General features: G+C 35.4%; 1 protein-coding gene across 2 annotated transcripts in view; it reads right to left on the reverse strand.

The window, feature by feature from the left end:
* Positions 1-18,790, reverse strand: part of ANGPT2 (angiopoietin 2) — a 40,916-nt gene that overhangs the window by 11,885 nt on the left and 10,241 nt on the right. The window contains exons 2-5 of one of the 2 annotated variants that reach the window (XM_008925844.2): positions 7,626-7,781; positions 5,447-5,568; positions 3,613-3,845; positions 1,236-1,363 (exon numbers count right to left, since the gene is read on the reverse strand). In XM_008925844.2, the coding sequence (XP_008924092.1) occupies positions 1,236-1,363; positions 3,613-3,845; positions 5,447-5,568; positions 7,626-7,781 (639 nt within the window). The remainder of the gene's footprint in view (positions 1-1,235; positions 1,364-3,612; positions 3,846-5,446; positions 5,569-7,625; positions 7,782-18,790) is intronic. The other variant, XM_018088902.1, reaches the window with a different exon arrangement.

Genomic DNA, 18,790 nt, shown 5'->3' on the forward strand with positions numbered 1-18,790 from the left:
TCTAAACCTTTGCTATCCAAGCTTGGGGAAAAAATGCTTTCTCTGTCTGGGTTTTACCAATTGCCTTTCTATATATGACTCATTTTTCTCTGTTTTTTTAAATTTTCTGTTAGTTTTTCTGATGTAATAAAGTAAAGCCTTTGGAATTCCATAAAATATTTCTTTTTTTTTTTTTTTTGTGTAAGGAAATGTCTACAGTAGAAATTAGAAAATAAAAACATCAGAAAATTATTTAGTGTTTTTCTAAGAAATAGATTAAGCATTTTTTTTTATATTGAAATGTCCTTTAGCCTGCTCATCTGTGTCTGAATAGTTAAAAACAAACATTCATCTTTTGAGCCCCATTCCTCCCAATGCTCACTACAGGTTTTGGTTCTTTATCCTCACAATCCACGTGTGACTTTTCTCCCTTTCACATTCTGTTGACTGTTTCAACTGACCTATACTATCTGAAGTTTTATCGTTTTATTTATTTCAGTAGATGGAGCATCTGTCAGGCATCCAGTGTTTCATCTACTGAATGCCATTTTTGGCTCAAGGTCTCTTCTATAGAGCTATGGCGTATGGCTTTAACTGAGGTTGATGCTGAAGTTCATTTCAGTTAAACATAAGGGGAAAAACTATCCACAGAGGAATTTAAACTGATCTAGTGAAACCACTGCAAACTCACCTTTTATTTAAATCAGAGCAATATTTTCCAGAAAAATCCTCTCTGTTACCCAGGGTCAGTCGTGCTGATCTAATTGTTAATGCAAGTGTTATACAAATGTCCTTAAAACTCTGTCATGAGTATACATCCATGAGTAGTCTTCTGCGTCCCTGATTTTACCTCCTTTTGCCATGTGAAGGGACTTGGGCATGTGAAAGAACTAAGAATTTAAGAGGAGATAGGAGTCTGCAGATCATGCAAGAGCAACTCTGATGGAGTTACAGACTTTATAAAGAAATGTCAGTACATTATTGCTTTAGCTGCGTTAATTTTTCAGAAAAAAAAAGAATTAAATTCTGGCATGCTGACGCAAACAACAAAATGCTCATTAATTTTAAAGGAGCCAAGATTTCACCTGAAGGACTTTTTTCTTCCTGTTAGATATTCTGACTTAGGAGTGATGAAATGCTTATAAAAAGACCTTGGTAAGTAGTAAACTTCACTATTAACTAGCCTTCAAAATAGCATATTTGCCAGATCAAATAACTTTTAACATCCAGTATGCCTAGGTAGCTCTTTATCCTACCTTCTTTTCTTGTGCCGTGTTTGAAACTGTTAAAGTGTAGATTCCATTTGTTGTCAGTCCAGATTTGAAAGCTTCAGCACAATCCTTGAAGCTGATTTGCTCCTCTTTAGCTATGAAGTTGTTTTTAGCTGTTAAAAATACAATTGAAATGAAGGCATTAAGAAGAGACAAATAAAAGTTACTAAGAAGCAATTTATGATGTAATCAGCGTAAAGCTTTGCAGCTCCAAAAGATATGCCTGGCCCTGAAAGAAATGACAGATCAAGATACTTATTATGTATGTTGTTACTTTGTATAATTTAGAGACATTATTCTGATAGAAGTCTGGTTGCTTGATAAGTTGAAAAATGCCAATACTTATGTTGAATAAGAAAGGATATTGCATGACATTCAGTTAAACAGTTTCTGCTTCCACTCATTGCCTTTGCTGGTCTCTTACGTGTATTACAACCTATGTGCTCATTAACTATTACTACATAAATACTTAACTAGCAAGTGATTATATTAAGAATCACTTTTGGGCAGTACTCTAATATTGTAAAATCCAATGTAAGAGTTAGGAAATCTTTTACAATACAGTAGATTGGTGGAACTACTCTTACAAAGATTTTAGATGTTTTTCTTTGCCCCTGTGCCTAGCAGGAACAAGTTTATATGTACCAAACTGAAGCTTGGCAGCTCAGCCCAACCCACTGAAGAGACATCCCTTCTGGAATTGATTTGTGCAAAAAATACATTTTCATATGTCTAAGCCTTCTTATTCTACAGAACAATCTAAGGTTCATCTTTTCGTTCAGTACTTTATAACTATGGAGGTTGGAATTTCCTGGCATTTTGCCTGCTGACTGATATTTCATATTTGAACCTTTTGGGGTTGGTTCCGTGTGTTTTCCCTTTTAATTAAATCTAAAAAGCACAGTCAGTTACTACAAAGGTTTAGGTGCCATATACATACATGTTTATATTACAGTTGCTTATTATGTTGGTTTTAGCTTGCTTATTCATTATTTACCTGTTTAAGTGTTTTGCCTTACATATAAAAATAACACGTTCGGTGTTTTAATTGCTTTTCCACACTCTATTGTTTGTATACTGTCTTAGAAGCTTTCCCTGCTAATTTTGTCTTTTTGGCAAACATTCATTATTTTTTCCACTCTGGGTTTAACAGTGCTGTAGCCAACATGACTTTGACTTGTTTACTTATTTGTGCACTAGCATAGCAGATAACATCAGCAGGAACATGTACAGCCTTGGTAATGGCATTTAAGGGGATAGCGTCAGTTATCAAGACAAAAAAACTTGGGATTTACTTTGTTTAGAAAAACCTACAACATCATATTATTTGGGATACTACTGAAAGTAAGGACTTCCAAACACTTTTCCTTTTCTGTGATCTAACTTGCAGTAATGTAACACAGACTACCTGTACTGTCTTCTATGGTGTAATGACAACTTTTAAAAATTTTTTCTGGTATTTAATTTTAAATCCTTTTTTAGGGGTTCTGTATGTGTGTATATTTTAAGCCCTGAGAACTTTATGGGCAAATGCGCCAGATTCTACAGTCTTTTCTATGGAACAACTATACCTTCTTAATTTGTCCAGGTACCATATCAGACATAAAATTCAAGGCAAGGAATGTTTAAATCTTGTGTAGCTATAACTTTGTGGTTTGTGTGGGGTTTTCTATGGAGCGTGTGAACCTGCACAAATTTGGAAGCTATGCTCTGTGGCTGTAATTTGTTGCAGGGTTGTCAGGCAGTTAGGGGTGAGATTCTTGCCTATAAATTTGCTAGGCTGAGGGATTTTTAGGATGACCAAGGAAACTTCAGTGGAGGACTTTTGGGAGTACCTGTTGGCCTGGGCTGCTGCTTTCTGTTGTTGGGGGTAAAAACTATGCCTGTGCTGATTCCTTTGCCTTTAGCAGCCACTATAATTTGTCCTTTCTTTGATGAACTCTATGTGCATAAAGCAATGAGAGGTGGCAGAAACAACCTGTGTGAGCCAGGAAGAAATGTTGCAGACCTACATCATGCATTCTAACCTAGATTGGTCAATTGGTATATTGCCACACAAATGAATGCTATGTGAGATGAATGACACTTGGCATCTCTCTATTTTGTTGAACCACTGGAGAAGTGGGCAGGCAAAGCAATGTAAACCACAGGAGATGAACAAAATGTTGAAAAGAAACCACATAAATGATGTGTTTGTTTCCCCTACTCCCCTAAAAAGTAGGTTAATCAACTCAGGCAAAAAAATACAGACTTTTTGAGAAGCAGAAGTGTGACAAAACTAGGTGTAAGACTTTATAGGTAATAATGTACATAAATTAGAAAATAGCACAGAAATTATATAAGCATATCTGCTTTTACTTACAGTTTGGTGTAGATATCATAGTAAGCAAGTTATGAACAGTCTCCATCAGATCATGTTGTTGTTTTTGCAGAACTGAGTTGTTTACTGTAGCTGTAACTAACTGTTTTTCTAGTTCTTCTATAATAGAATTCTGTCTGGATACTAGGACTTGAAGCTGATCTTTTTCATCTTTTATTGACTTCAGCTGAAGTGTGTGCTTGTCTTCCATCTCAAGAACTCTTTTTTCTAGAAAGCTAAATAAAAGATTACAATTAGGCTCCCCAGAAACAATTTTGAACTGATGTCAACCCTGTTGTAGAAGTTTCTTTCTTCATAAGTACTCAATTTCATTCTCTGATGCCATATCTGCAGTATGTAACTAAATGAAAGTTTAGTTTCATACATATGCTTTAATTTATTATATAGGTACATTAATAAAAAACATTGTCTGCTATAGTCTGTATTGCAGGCTTTTTGGGTGTTTGATAATTCAGCATTATTAAAGATATAGTGACTAAGATTTCATGGATTTACCCTATTAAAAGATGAAACTTATTCTCATCTTCAAACAGATGAAACTGTGAACTTTTCAAACATCCTATAATTAAAATATATACTTAATATGAATAAATGTTATGGCATTAAGACAGGGAAACATGCAAATAGTTACTTGAAGATGTGTTAGCCACCTCCAGTTCTGGAGCTGGTATGATTAGGTCTCTGGATGGAACATTATTTCACTGCTAATTGTTCTGATGCAGACACTGAGAAAGCTGATGTTAAAAGGTGCATGACCAGAAGACAGAAGTTCACCTAAAATCCATTGTTATTATTGAAAAAAAAATCCTGAATCTTATGTTTCAAGCAGATTAGCTCAAAGTCACATTGCCTTTTGTTAGGTGAGAAACAATGCTTTTGTGTTTACATGGATGTTACAAGAGTAGTCTAAGATCTGCTGAGTTCAACACCAAAGAAAAGTGACCTTTAAAATTCAGTATTTTCTTCGCTTTCCATTTGATAAGGATGCTTGCTCTTCTTAAGCTGGTAGATAAACCTTTAGGGAGCATATGTAAGTGTAGTAGACTAGTGAACAAAAATGTCAAAACATGTCTCATGGGTTTTTTAAGCTAATTCTTTCAAAATAAAAAGCACTTTGCACATATGGTTCTCATCAAAAAACATGGTTTTGAAGGAGACAACTTACTGTTATTGCTGCTTTTAAATTTCTCTGTAAACTATTTATTGCCGAAAGTAAAATAAGACCCTGGTGATATGGAAACAAAACCAGCTGAAAAAAGGTATGAGCCTTTGGACCACAGCTGAGTACAGAAAAGGATAAGAATAACAGTTGGATATTGGTCTGAATTTCAAACATTGACTAGTAGGGAACATTGAATGTGATTAGTGTTTTATTTTTCTCATGTTAGAAAAAAATTGCGGCCATGACCCGGTTGTTCATTAGGATAGCTGTGTACTACATGGAAATAAAATTTTGGAGATGTGGTTGCACTCAATTAGTTTGAATCAGGTTACTGATAACTTCATCTTGATCAGTCTAAAGAAGAATATAAATTGGCTACAACTGACGTACTGAGAAGTCCTGCAGTTTTAGCCTTAAGTTCCTTAAATAAAGGAGAACTTTAAATAGTGAAAAATGATATATAAAGAGAATACGAGAAGAAACCTGCATGATCTGCTAGGCTTTAAATAATATATGTCCTTTGTAATGAGCATAGCTGGGTGTGGGGAGCTTGTGTACCAGGGTTTATTTTCCTACTTCAGTACATTTGTTTCTAAAACTATTAGGAGGGCACTTCAGGGAATAGCATCTCGTTGGGCTGATAGGCAAACTTACCTGTTTTTTTCTTGTAATTTTGTTATCTCATTGGTCTGATCTGAAATCTGTCTTTCAAGTTTGTTTGTTGAAAGAGAGTGTTCCAAAAGCTGAAGTTCAAGTCTGGTTGTCTGGTTTAATACCTAAATAAAATTTACAAAAAAAAATTGACAATTAAGATACTTCTCTTATATAAATTTTAATTTTGTTATGTTCTGAAATCATGCAAATCTCTTCTTAAGCTTATGATTAAAAATATATATTTTTCAACACTTAATGTGGGCACAAATGTTCATGGAATCAGAATGAAGAAGTTGCTCTAACACATAGTTGCTCTAATTTTATTATTACGTGGGAATATTTCAGTAGTCTGCTACATTTCTGATCAATGGATGAGAGTTACTGTGTACTTTAGCTTTGCTGTTATACCTTCCCCTCTGTTATGATAATTCTTACTTCATTACTGGAACTGTTATGCTTGTTGCTCAAAGAATGAGTTGAGTTGTTATCTCAGTCTGGTGTAGAAAGTATGTACTCTCTCACTTGCTGAAATCTTGGCCTAGTCCTAAAATCACTTGACAGTTCCCTCCTAGCTATTTTTCTCAATCCCAAATTATATTTCCAAATGTTTTTCATGTGAACCACACTTTTGTCAATTCATTCTTTCCATTTTAATGTTACCTTTTCTAAATGTATTGTTTACACTTTACTTGCATCTTTAAATCAAGAGATACAGATACTAGGAAACATGGAAGATAGTGTTCGGTCTGTGTGGGATTGCATTACTTTGAGGCATGTTTTCTAGAAATATTTTCTCATTGTTTTAGAACAGCTTTTTTTAATTCAACAGAATTTGGCTTTCCTTGACAGGAAGAATTGATTACTCATGTCCTTCATGTTAAACAGTCATTCAGGACATGATTTCACACTTAAGTGTAATTGAAAACTATTGCCAGAAGTAAGTGTCCTTGAGAGAGCAATTGTTTGGTTAATTTCCTTATGTTGCTAATTAAGCCTTAAACCCAGTCACCAGTAATTTCAAGCAGAGAAGGAAAGTTACAGTCAGGATTTTCTTCCTCTAAGCAGAAAATAATTGAGTAATTTCCATAAAGACATTACAGTGAATGAATAAATACATTCTCTCAACATGTGCAAAATATTAGGCTCCTGAATAATGCAATCAGAAAGTTAAATTCAGTACCTCTGTGAGCTATGAACTATCAGTTTATCAAAGAATTCACAAAGACTTGTTAAAAAGTGGAATTTTATTCATTGGATGAATTCTACAGATAGTAAAATGTCTAACAAGGATTTTAGATTTTGTATGCTATTTATATTATATAAAATGTTATGTGCTGCATGCTATATTCATTATGTGTTTTGGCAGTTATATGTCTGAATTTTCCCACCATGTCTGCAAAAATACAAATGCATGCCATTCTACATTGATTGGACTTGTCCTCCTATTAATATCTGCATTCTGTTTAACAGAATGTTAATGTTTTTCAATTAAACCATAATTAAAGATAAACCCTTTTTTTTTAAAGTAAGTTAGCAAGTAATATGTACAGCAGGCAGGTTTACTTCTGTGTGAATATGCTTTTCTAGAAGCCTTCTAATTTCTTTTTTCTTGATTTATCTCAGATTTGTTTATGTATCCCTCTGTTATCCATAATACAGTGCATTGTGCTGGAACCGCTTAGAGTATCTGTGAAAGCATTCATTAAAAAGACACATTTTTCTTGACAAGTTAAAAAAAATAGAAAAGTTTCAATTTTAAGAAGCAATGAACCTGGTAAATGGAGCAAAGGCAGTTTGAAGGAACTTTCTTTTAGCTAGTGGTGAATAATCAACAGAGATATACAATGAAGGTTGTATGAAAGCACACTAGGACCCAACTGATGCTTAGATATAGTATAGTAGTTTTAAGTACATTCTGTTTAAAGATTAATGTAACAGTTATCTTGCTGGACTTACTTCAAATCCTGCTGTAAAGGAAATCACTCAGGTGACAACACTGGGCTTGAGATGGAACTAGGTATTATCAAATACTAATGTATCCTTAGGCTGGGTGGAGCTCTTGGTGATAATGATTGACTTGTAATTGTTGAACTAAATAGTGTAACAATAAACGGTGTTAAATGTATAGTTGTAGTTTTTGGGAAGCAGAAGCATTTTTAGGTTGAAATTCATTACTTACTTGTGCTTCAACATCTGTTAATTTGCGGGTCTGTTCAGCTGTTTGATTTAGTAAGTTTGTGCCTATTTCAATCATTACTGCAGTCTGGTTCTGCACTGCAGTTTGCTGGATCTCTACCATTTCTTTCTTCATACTGTCTTGGATGTAATTCTCAAGCTACATGGGAAAGGAAAGAGAGAAGATAGTTGCATTCTTTAAAATGTTGGAAAGGGAGGTAGTACAGTAAACCTGCTTGCTGCCTTGCTGAACAAATTTGTTCCTTGTCCTTGTTATGTATTTATGTGAAGTTTCCCAATGTTAAGTTCGGTGAGAGGAAGGGCAAATGTGATAAGGAATGTGTGGCCACTCATTTTCTAAGGGAAGGAACAGAGATTTGCAGTGGTAGATAGAAGGTACAGTGGTAAGAATGCTTGTGGGCACTTGGAAGATTTTCTGCCTTAGTGCTCCCACTATTTTAACCATCAGAGGAGCTTCACCAGCTTTGGCAGCGATGGGAATTTTTTAGAAGACAAAAGTTTAAGAGTTTAGTCATCTTCCTGTATTTACAGTTAAATATTTTCAAAAGCATTTTTCGTCACATGACTAGTAGTCAGAGAAGAGGTCAGATGTCATTTAAAACTCTTACATGCACATTTTTGTCAGAGAGAATTTCAAATAAAGACATGAAACCATAGAAAAACCTATAAATACTTTAAATGCTTAGGATTTAGGAATGCAAAAGTTGTTTAAAATACTTGATTCTGAAGTAATTTCTGTAATTGGGCTTTTTTAGTAGTCATCTTATAACAGAGTACCCAGCTTTCAAGGAAAGCAAGGAGAAAATAAGTAGCAAGGATAAAATTAAAGTAACCTTATATATGTCTCCTTCCACCTGTCTGGATTATCAAAAAGCAGTCTGATTTTTGTCCACACTTCTTTAATATCATTTTCTCAGTAACATTGCTAATACTTCATATTTCTTTCATGGCTTATGTTTGAACTCAAACCATTGACTGGTGAAATTTCTAGAAATTTCTAGAATCAAAGTTCTACTTCAACACTGTTCTAACAAGAGAACCATAATAAATTTTGAACTTCATGCTGTACCCACAAAGAGGATACTAGCTAATAACAAATAGCTAATGTCACTAAGCACAAATTATAACACATGGCCAATTCCTAATCTAAGTAAAATGGTAAAACAGATTGATATCTTGAATTTTTGAAAATATTATTTTGATAATGCTATCTTGATATGAATGATGGCTTGTAGTAAGGAGAAACTTTAAACATTACTGCATGGCTACCTTCCATATCAGTGAGGAAAAACATCTTATGATTTCATATTCTATCAAACCATGGGGGGAAAAAAAGGACATACAGAGGAAAAAAAAAGAAAGAGTGAGACATCAAAGAGCTACTGTATGAGAAAGCATTGAAAATATTGCATCATCTTTAATTTAGAAAAAAAGGCCCACAAAAAGTAAAAAGAAAGACAGCAATGAATAGATCAACAAAGATAGACTGTTCATGAGCTTTGATTCTGTTATGAAATAGTTGTGGATATTAAAACTCAGTCTTCAAGGTTGATTCCTTTTTCACTAGAGATCAGAATGATCCTTTTTCACTAGAGATCAGATGAGAATCTCAGCAAAGTCATCTCCACATATAGGATTACAGAACTGCATGACTTCTTTGAAATTGTTATCACTGAGTTATTCCAAAACACACAACTAAAAAATGAGTTAATTCTGGGCTTAAAGGTAAGGTAAACATTTTGTGGTAGGCTTAGGGAATTGCCCATTTCAAACACACAGCTTTAAGGTTGCTCTGATTACAGTATGCAAAACCTGTGATTACAATTTAAGGCATCTGGTGGTTCTGGTTGCCAGATTTTTATACCCCTTGTCACCATGCTTGCAACCTTAGCAAGGAGTTGTTTAGACACACAGATCTGCATTTTCATAATTTATCTTATTTGAGTATCTGTAAGTATAAGCATATCTCCAAGTATCTGACCTCTTTCAAATAATCTCATTGATGTGGTGAATTCTAAATCATTGAAGTATTCTCTTGATTCCAGTTTAATGGTTACGTCTTCACATCTGTTTTTCAACTTAAAAATATTAAATAAGTAACTTAGGGAATATGGTATCTGTGCTTACTCAAAAGCACGAAATATGAACACCAAAAGGGATTTATATTAAGATTTAAAGCCAGTTTCATTATCTGACTTATTTATTCTAATTTAGAGTGACATGAAACATCAAAATTATATTGACCTATTAAGTGGCTTTGGAGCTTCTTGTGGTTTTTTTCCCTAAAAGTCCTACAAAGCATGATTACATAAATCCCTTCTGTTTTTTACTTCATATTCACCAGTCCTCTCCCACTTTTGTACATTCTCTGCATGTACATATCATAAAATCTCTTTTTCTGACCTGAACCAAGACACGCACTCATCTCTCTGCTTATATTCCACTCTCTCTTCATCATAAAATGCAAAACTGTAGAAAGCAGGACTTTTTACAACTATATTTCCTAATTTTTTTTAAGTGGCAGGTGCTTTCATCTCTCTTCAAAGAATGATGTTCATCCAAAATGCCCACCATCTCCCACTGACCTTAGTGAGAGCAGAATGTTCCAATTGCATACTCTCAGCAAGCAAGACCCTCAGCTTTCCCTGAGAGGGAGGTGGAAGAACATTTTAATTCAGGCTCCAGTTCCCACAACCACAGCTGAGCTTCATTGACAACACTGAGGATTAGCAGCCATTTCGCCAGACTGCAGTTCTTTGTGGCACATTTCTTTGTAGAGTACCATTCATCAGTTCCTGCAAAGGAGCCTCCTTCCTTTGTAAGCAGTAGCACACTCAGAAATTGCTGAAGGGAGAAGAATAGGCTGAGTCATTTAAAGGAGGGAAAGACACAGGAATGAATGCTGCCATCCCCATCTGTTAGTTGGGAAGTTTGGCAGTTTGGTTTGAACAGCATGTCTGTCATCTTCAATATTTTGCTCCAATTTGGAGGGTGCAGCAGCAATTATTGGCTAGATTTCTCCTTTGCCACGTAGCTAGTTATGGGAAGATAACTTTTAATCTCCTTTTAATTCAAATAATATTTGGCATATAAGAATTGTGTTGATATATCGTAACCTTGATTACATGATGGTTATTTCGGACAAAGAAATTATCAAAACCTAATAGCTGACTATTAGTGATGCATCTTCCTTCAGAAATTTTGTTTTTGAGGGAGTAAGTCAATCAATGAGTCCTAACTTAAGGCAATTACAGGGGAGAGGAAAAGAGGTATTAATACATTCACTTTTGAAAGAATGAATATTTGATAGCATTTCAGTGATTTTTTGTGGGATTTTTTTATAAAACATTCTATCTTTTGTGTAAGAAGTTGGCTTGCATGTATTTTGGAATAAAGTAAATATAAAAATGAAAGCACAGATGGGAATAAAACATGCCTCAAAGTATGTTTACATTGCCAAAAAGCTGGGAAAATTGAAATAATTTCACAGTTAAAATCTGTAACAGTTAAAGTGATGCATTTTTAGAGAGAAGAAATTCTCTAAGGTCATCACTTTGGGGCTGTGTTGTGGTTTATTACTTCAAATTATATAAAATCATAAAGTTTGATGAAAATACTTTAGCCAAGTTGCCAAAAAAACAAGGACAGGTCAATCATAGTGGAACACATTCCAACACATTGCTTTTATAGCCAAGACTGTCCTTTTTTAAGCAAGCTTTAAATTGACAAGAAAGAAAAGACGTGTAGAGTATGCACTAAAAGAAATTTGTTTTCTAACCATTGGCAGAGATAGTATTAATCCTTTATGAAGAATTGTCAATACTTATTCAAATGAAAAGCCTTCCTGACTGCTATCATATCGTTTGTGTACATATTGCAGAACAATTTTACAAAGAATCAGTGACTTATTTTTGCATTTCAAAGACGCTTTGAGTTACCAATTTTTTCATTTACAGTTACAAATGAGAGCTTGCTTTTGTTCTTTGCTGCCAAATGTTTAATCTGTACTAATTAAGCAGTCACGTTCCTGGCAGCATTTATAGCTACATGAATACATACATCACTTCTTTGCCAAATGCTACCCCATATAAATGGTACAAATAGTAGGGACTGCTTATTTTATTTTATAGAATTTGTCAGTTGTTGGAGCAGGCTTTCCAAATAAAGTTTGGTGATTTTCTTGATGTTTCTAATCTGATTCTGTCAACTGTAACGTTTATTTTCAGGGAGAGATAATGTTAAATATGAGTTTAATATTTAATATAGTACTGTGTCCTGTATGAACAGGTTATATTACAACACATATTGCATGTTTAGTCATGTAATGTAGATACAGAGAAAATTGCAGGGCTAATGACATAATGTGGTGGTTTTTCCTCTAACTTTTGTTTTGAATTTCCAAGAGTGGAGTAGATCCAGCAGAAAACCTAGCAACAGAAAATACAATGTTTACAGCTAGGCATTTTTTGAATGTGCATTTGAAGCTACAGTGTTTGACATATGTAGAAGCCTGGGCAGTAAGGCACAGACTGTCAACTGAGGGGGGGATCGAGACCATCAAAAGACCCTCAAAGTCCCCCAACCCATTTCTGTAAAAGTCCAGAAGAACGGATTGTGTGTGATAACTCATTTACGTGAAGAGTGAGAAACTTAATCCCAGGGTGGGGAAAACTCACCTATAAAAAGGTATCCCTCCAAATCCTGGGTGGCACCACAAGGACATTGGACACCTTCTCAGCTTTTCTTTGGTACTCTTATTATTAGAAGATAGGGGCAAACATATGCCAATTTCCACGCCAAGTGTGTAGTTTGTTAATAAAAATTTGTGAGCTTTTTTTTCTGAACCATTCTGGCTTTTGCCACTCTTTTACAGCCACAGGCATCTACAACTTTTAGGTGTTCTCTTCTGCATAGGAGTGAGATGTGATACATATATTAAATTGTCAAAAGCTTTGTGAGTTATTGTTCTCACATTCCTACTAAAAATGTCCTGTGCTTTATTCAAAATTTACCTTTGTGAATTTAAACCATAGGAACTTAATCAGCCCTTCCAATACCTGTGGTCATCATCCTTGGGGTATTTTATTCCTCAAGATGTTTGGTATATTCACAAAAGTGAGCAAGATGGAAAATGTACTTAAGCGTCCATAATCAGTTTTGCTGAGTTCTAGTGACAGGGCAAAGTACAAAAACTGCTGATGAGACTCATCAGTTCTCTTCAAAATACGTTTTCAGAGTACAGATGAGACCTTCCTACTTCTCACACTCCAGATGTCTTGAGTTATCTTTAACCCAGTAATGCTTGGTCTTAGTTGCCCTGCCCTTTTTTCAGAGTGGCAGTGATCTTTGGATTGTGGCCACATCTGGTTTCTTCATGAGTCATCTGAAGTAGAATTTAGCCCATAAGTTGGAACATTTTTTCAAACTCTGTGCCAATGTGCAATTGTCTCATTGTAGAAGGTTATCCTTATATGCCATAAAATCCTTAAATTTCTGATTCACACATACATTTTTGTACATAAAGACAAAAATATAGTTTTTTAAAAGACTATTTTCATGTACTTAACTTCCAATTGAGATACTAAATATTTAAATTGTTTATTTGTAGTATAATTGAAGTTTCTACATGAGGAAGGGTTTCTTGGGATGAGCCACCTTGGATCCTTGGATATGGTTAACAGTGAAATGTAATGTAGTCTTTAGAAAAGAAGAAAACACAGTCACAATTTCATCACAGCAGTTCATATAAGCAATATGTAGTATTTTACCTATATATATATATATATATATATATATATATATATATGCTACACATGCTGCTTAATGTGCATGTATGTAATGCATGGAGCACCATATTGCCAGGCTCTCCATGTGCACTTATATTTGTATTTCCATATCACTTTTATGTGTTGTGTATTGCAGTTGTGAAGCCAAAATACTGTACAGATTTCAGTTCTGTTCTCTTTAGAATAGCTTTTCATACTTGTTTTCACAGTCTGTCAATGTTGCTACTGCCTAAAGTCAGAATAGAAATAGAAGGATCACTATCCCTTCCAAGAGTCATTTATCTTGACAGACCTAAGGGAACACATTTTTAAGGGCATTGCATCAATCCCCATCAATCAGACTTTAGGCTATTTTAAATCAGCTTTTAATAAAATAATTTATTTCTCTATGTTTTCTGAAAGTCATTTATCAATTTTAGTAGCTTAAAACTTTTGGAAAATAATATTACACTGCAGAATGAAAAAAAGCAACACTTTAAATTGCATTTTTATCTTTTTCCTTTTTTTTTCTTTTTTCCCTAGAGCAGGATGTCCCCATGGTCTATGTCCTGTTTCTCAAGGGAGGAAAAAAATTCTTTTGGGAATGTATATAGGAATGCTTGAGATGTCTCTATGCTATTAGATTCTTACATGCTGCGTTGAACATGTCTGCCTGTCCAGACCTCTGGCTAAGATTTTTCTCTTATCTCATTTTCCTGTCAGCAAACAAAAGGTGAAAAACACAGCATAAATGAATACTATCTGGAAGTGAGCTGAGATTTACTGGAAAATATTCAAGCTAAAATTGTGTAATAAAATGCTAAAGATTTAAATGCTAATTGTTCAAATAGTAAATACAGACTTTAAATGATACACAGGAGATGGTTCTGTTAATGACTCTTGGGCATTAAATGAAAGCTTACCAAGTTATTCTCACATCTGATTACATTTCATTTAGACAAAGCTGTTTGTTATGCTTTTATAATTTACACTTGCTAGCAGAAAAAAATCGCCCCCCCCACTTACTGGCAGTAATCTACTTACATAAAAACTAAATATTTCATTAATATAACATTAAACAAAATGCATTAAATGCCTTCATTGTCTATGCAAATATTTATGAAGAATGACTTTCACTCTCTGTTCTTGAATGGAAGTATTTTGTACCTAATACTAAAAGTTATTACGGCACAATCATGCTTTCTATTGCATGTTTTGAACTACAAATGTTACCATCCAAGTGATGATGTGGAAAAAGCAAAAGAGAAAGAAAAAGGGAAGAGACTGAGAGCTGAAACAGTCCCAAAGGCTAATGTAGAGTTGAGCTCCCACCATTCCAGATGCTGAGCTTGTTTTGTACAAGTGATACTACACTACTGCTTTCCTAACTAATGTGCATTTTCATCTGTTTTGTCATTTGGAGGATGACATGGGTTCTTCATACTATATATGATGCTTATAGTTTTTATGGAGCATTTTTGGGGAGTTGTACACTAAATTGCAAATGAAAAATATTCTTGAGATTTAAAAAAAATGTTAGTAATAGAAACTAAATAGTCACCTTGACAACCGTTTAATAGTGTGAATTTAGATAAGAAGAGAATTTGAAAAAAAAAACCCACAAAATTTAACAGCAATATCTTCAGAATTAAAATCAATTATTTAGTGATTAACTGAACTCATTAAGAATTAAGGCTGTTCATTAAGGCAGTAATTTAAGATTCTGAATCACCATTTTTCAGGATCTCAGCTAAGTGGTATTTCTCTTAGAAATCAGGGAAGGAATTCATAAAGTTCCCATTAGTCTAAAAATAAAGAATAAATAAATAAATAGTATGAGTCATGAATGGCATTTTGCCGAAGTTCAGTAGCACTGAAGCCAGGAAGACAAGAAGCCAGTGATGCTTCTGCCATTCACTGATATGAATATAAATATTTTTTATATGCAACAAGCCATCCATATTCAAAATTAGAATTCTTTATGTATAAACAGTATAAGAAATACTGCTAATCAATATTTAATTTTTAAATACTAGATTGTGACATTCAGCTGTAATTTCACAAATTGAATATTCAAACTTTTTGGAGACAAGCCTACATGTTTTCAGTTATATCTTGTACTTGTGTGCTACCATCGGGGAATCAGGACTTCACCAGACTGGTGTAAAGATGAGATTCTTCCCTAAAAAGGTGACATCTGAAAAAACACTTGCTATCCCAGATCTAAATAATCCTTTCCCATTTCTGTATTTTTATCCATTCCACTGAGTATTAGACAGCTGAAATAAATATGCTATCAGATATGCTGGTGGGGATACTTATGACATTTTTCATGAAAAACATTGGCTATGTAGCCTTATAAACTTTACAAAATATTTAGCAAATTTATCTGCCACAGATAAAGTCATTTATCATTTTTATCTCAACTTAGAATATCAAGTGATTTTTTTATGAACTCCTCTTTCAACAGGACTGCCTATTTTAAAGAATAACTCATGATGTGACCAAGCAAATCAGAGTGCAAGTTTGTGAAAAAATATGAAGCAAATTCCTCTTTTCAAAGCATGTTATTGGGGAAATGAAAAAGAGCTAGGCATTCACAGTTCATTCTCAGCATTGCTTTCTAGGGAAGCAGTCATCTTGCATTCCACTTCCAACCAGAAGGAAGAATGATTTGGAGTTCAAGGATCAAACTAGTTAGGAAGCTGTGGAACACAATTAGTCCCTTTTGTGAGCTATAAAACTGGGTGTCTCCTGTTTCAAAGCTGTGTTCACAGAGCATCTTTCAGCATGAAAAATCATTAGATTTTCCTTTTAAGCTTCACAGATAAGGAAACTGAAAGCATTTTTAGTAGTTCTTAAACTTTGCAACATACTGGCATCTAAATATAGTTTATGGAGCTTTTCTAAGATCTTTTTCTTGAAGAAGTTTCAATGATGATGCTAGCAAGAGACAACCAGTCATTTGAGCTGAAGGCCTGAAAATTTTTCATGCTCAAGACTTTGGGGAAGTACATGTCAGCTGCTGATTTCAGTTTTGAAGAACTGAATTTCTTTACTAAGAATGCAGGGGGGAAGAAAAGTAATCTCCTATCAAGTGCTGTAACTCTTTTTTTAAGAAATGCTGCATCTTTCTCTTTACTGATTCCACTGATAATATGTTAGATGGACTGAGGAGGTGGGGTGTCTGAAAAGCTGCTACATTTACATCACCAGCCTGAAAATTCCTCACTTGCTGGACCAGACCTGTCAGAGAACTTCCCTGAAGTTTCCAAAACACTGGGCAGGGGAGCAGGACTCAAAAACCAAAGTAGGCTTAACTCTGACTACAGAAAGCACTAACAGCTGCCTTAAATAATAGAAGCTCAGGTTAACCATGGCTTAGTTTAAAAAATGAGCATCTTGATATGTTCTTGTCAAATGCCACTTATTTATTTCTCTTTGCTGTTCCATTAGCACAGTTAAGAGTCTTTCATGCAAAAGCTTCTGAGGAATTCCATGCTTGAAAGTTGAAACAGGAAGCTACTGTGTTAAGCTACTGTGTTAAGAGTGGACAAACACAAATATTTGGAAGCAAGATCAGCACATATAGGCAGCATATTGCAGAAACAAAATGTAGTGTGTGATACAGAAAAAAATATTTTAAATTATATAATCCTGATTAAAAATACATTTTTTTTGCCTCAATACCTATGATTATCTATCTAAAAGCAGGCAGTTTAATTTTTTGGAACAGGAACAAGATGACAAGTCTTTCCATCCATTGCTTCCAATAGTTCCTCTTTGTCTGTGGTACCCCCTAAGCACTCAGGCAGTGATGGAAAGTCACCGCTTGAGCTGAGTTCCAGTCAGTGCTCCTGAAAGCCTGACACCAGGCAGCTGCCAGTTGGTGCTCTTCTATGAAGACCAGAAACTGAAGCCAGATCCTCCCCCCCAAAAAAATTACACTACTGGCATTAATAGTAGGAGAAGAGGAGGAACTCTCAGCAAAAATGGCTGAGAACCAAAGCTATGTGCTGAAGGATGGGTGTTTTATAGGAGGACACTGTTCCCTGTCTGTCAAGATCTGATGGGAAGGGCCACTTAAGACGGAGACTTCTATATGCACTTTCCAGAGACTCTTGGATGCAAGACTCTGCTCTCAAGATGAGTAACCACATTAGCAACAGAGAAAGTACAGTGACGTTGATACTACATGCACCTAGCCAGGAAAAGAAGCTATCTGTCTCAGACTTGAGAGGTGGGCCCATGCAAACCTCATAAATTTAAACAAGGCCAAGTGCAGAGTCCTGAACCTGGGTCAGGGCAATCCCAAACCTAAACACACACATGGCAGTAAATGACTGAGACCAGGCCTAAGGAGGAGGATTTGGGAGTGTTGGTGGATGAGAGGCTGAACATAAGCCAGAAATGTGCACTTGTAGCCCATAAAGTCAGTTGTGTCCTGGGCTGCATCAAAAGGAACATGACCAGCAGGTTGAGGGAAGTGATTCTGCCCCTCTACTCTGTGCTTGTGAGGCCCAACCTGGAGTGCTGCATCCAGCTCTGGATCCCCCAGCATAAGAAGGGGATGTGGACCTGTTTGAGTGGGTCCAAAGGAAGGCCACAAAGATGATCTTGTGGCTGGAGCACCTCTCCTATGAAGACAGGCTGAGACAGTTGGGATTTTCCAGTCTGAAGAAAAGAAGGTCTGTGAGACCTTAGAGCAGCCTTCTAGTACCTGGAGGGACTACAAGAAAGCTGCAGAAGAATGTTTTCCACAGGGTCATGTAGTGATAGGACAAGGGGGAATGGCCTTAAGCTGAAGGAGAGTAGGTTCAGGCTAGATAGTAGGAAGAAATTCTTTGCTGTGAGAGTGGTTAAGCGCTGTAACAGGTTGCCAAGAGAATTTTTGGACTCCCCATCCCTGCAAGTGTTCAAGGACAGATTGTTTGGAGCTCAGAGTAACCTGGTCTAGTGGAAGGTGTCCCTACCCACAACAGGGTGGTTGGAACTAGATGACCTTTTAGGTCCCTTCCAACCCAAACCATTCTATGATTTTGTGAACTCTCAGGAGAATATCCATGCAGTTGAAGGTTAAAACCAAATCTAACAATAAGGACAAACAAATCCAGAGTGAGAATCCTGAATGAGAAGGAACATAGAGAAAAGGGACAGGCAGGAAGCTGGATAGCTTTAACACAGGGAAAGAAGCAGGAGGGAAAAAAAACCTTGAAATGAATCTGTGTGAGCAGAATTTTAAAAGTGGACATATCACGGATAGGAATTCTTAATGGCAGTGAGCTGCAAAAGGGGACTGAAAGACTGCTCTTAAATCCAGCTGAGGGAAGGAATTGTCTGGTTTGCTTGAAGTTTAAAAAACATTGTGTAGTTGGAAGGAAAT

The sequence above is a fragment of the Manacus vitellinus genome, unplaced genomic scaffold (genome assembly GCF_001715985.3).
Source record: "Manacus vitellinus isolate BGI_N305 unplaced genomic scaffold, ASM171598v3 scaffold_11_pilon, whole genome shotgun sequence".
Lineage (NCBI taxonomy): Eukaryota > Metazoa > Chordata > Aves > Passeriformes > Pipridae > Manacus > Manacus vitellinus.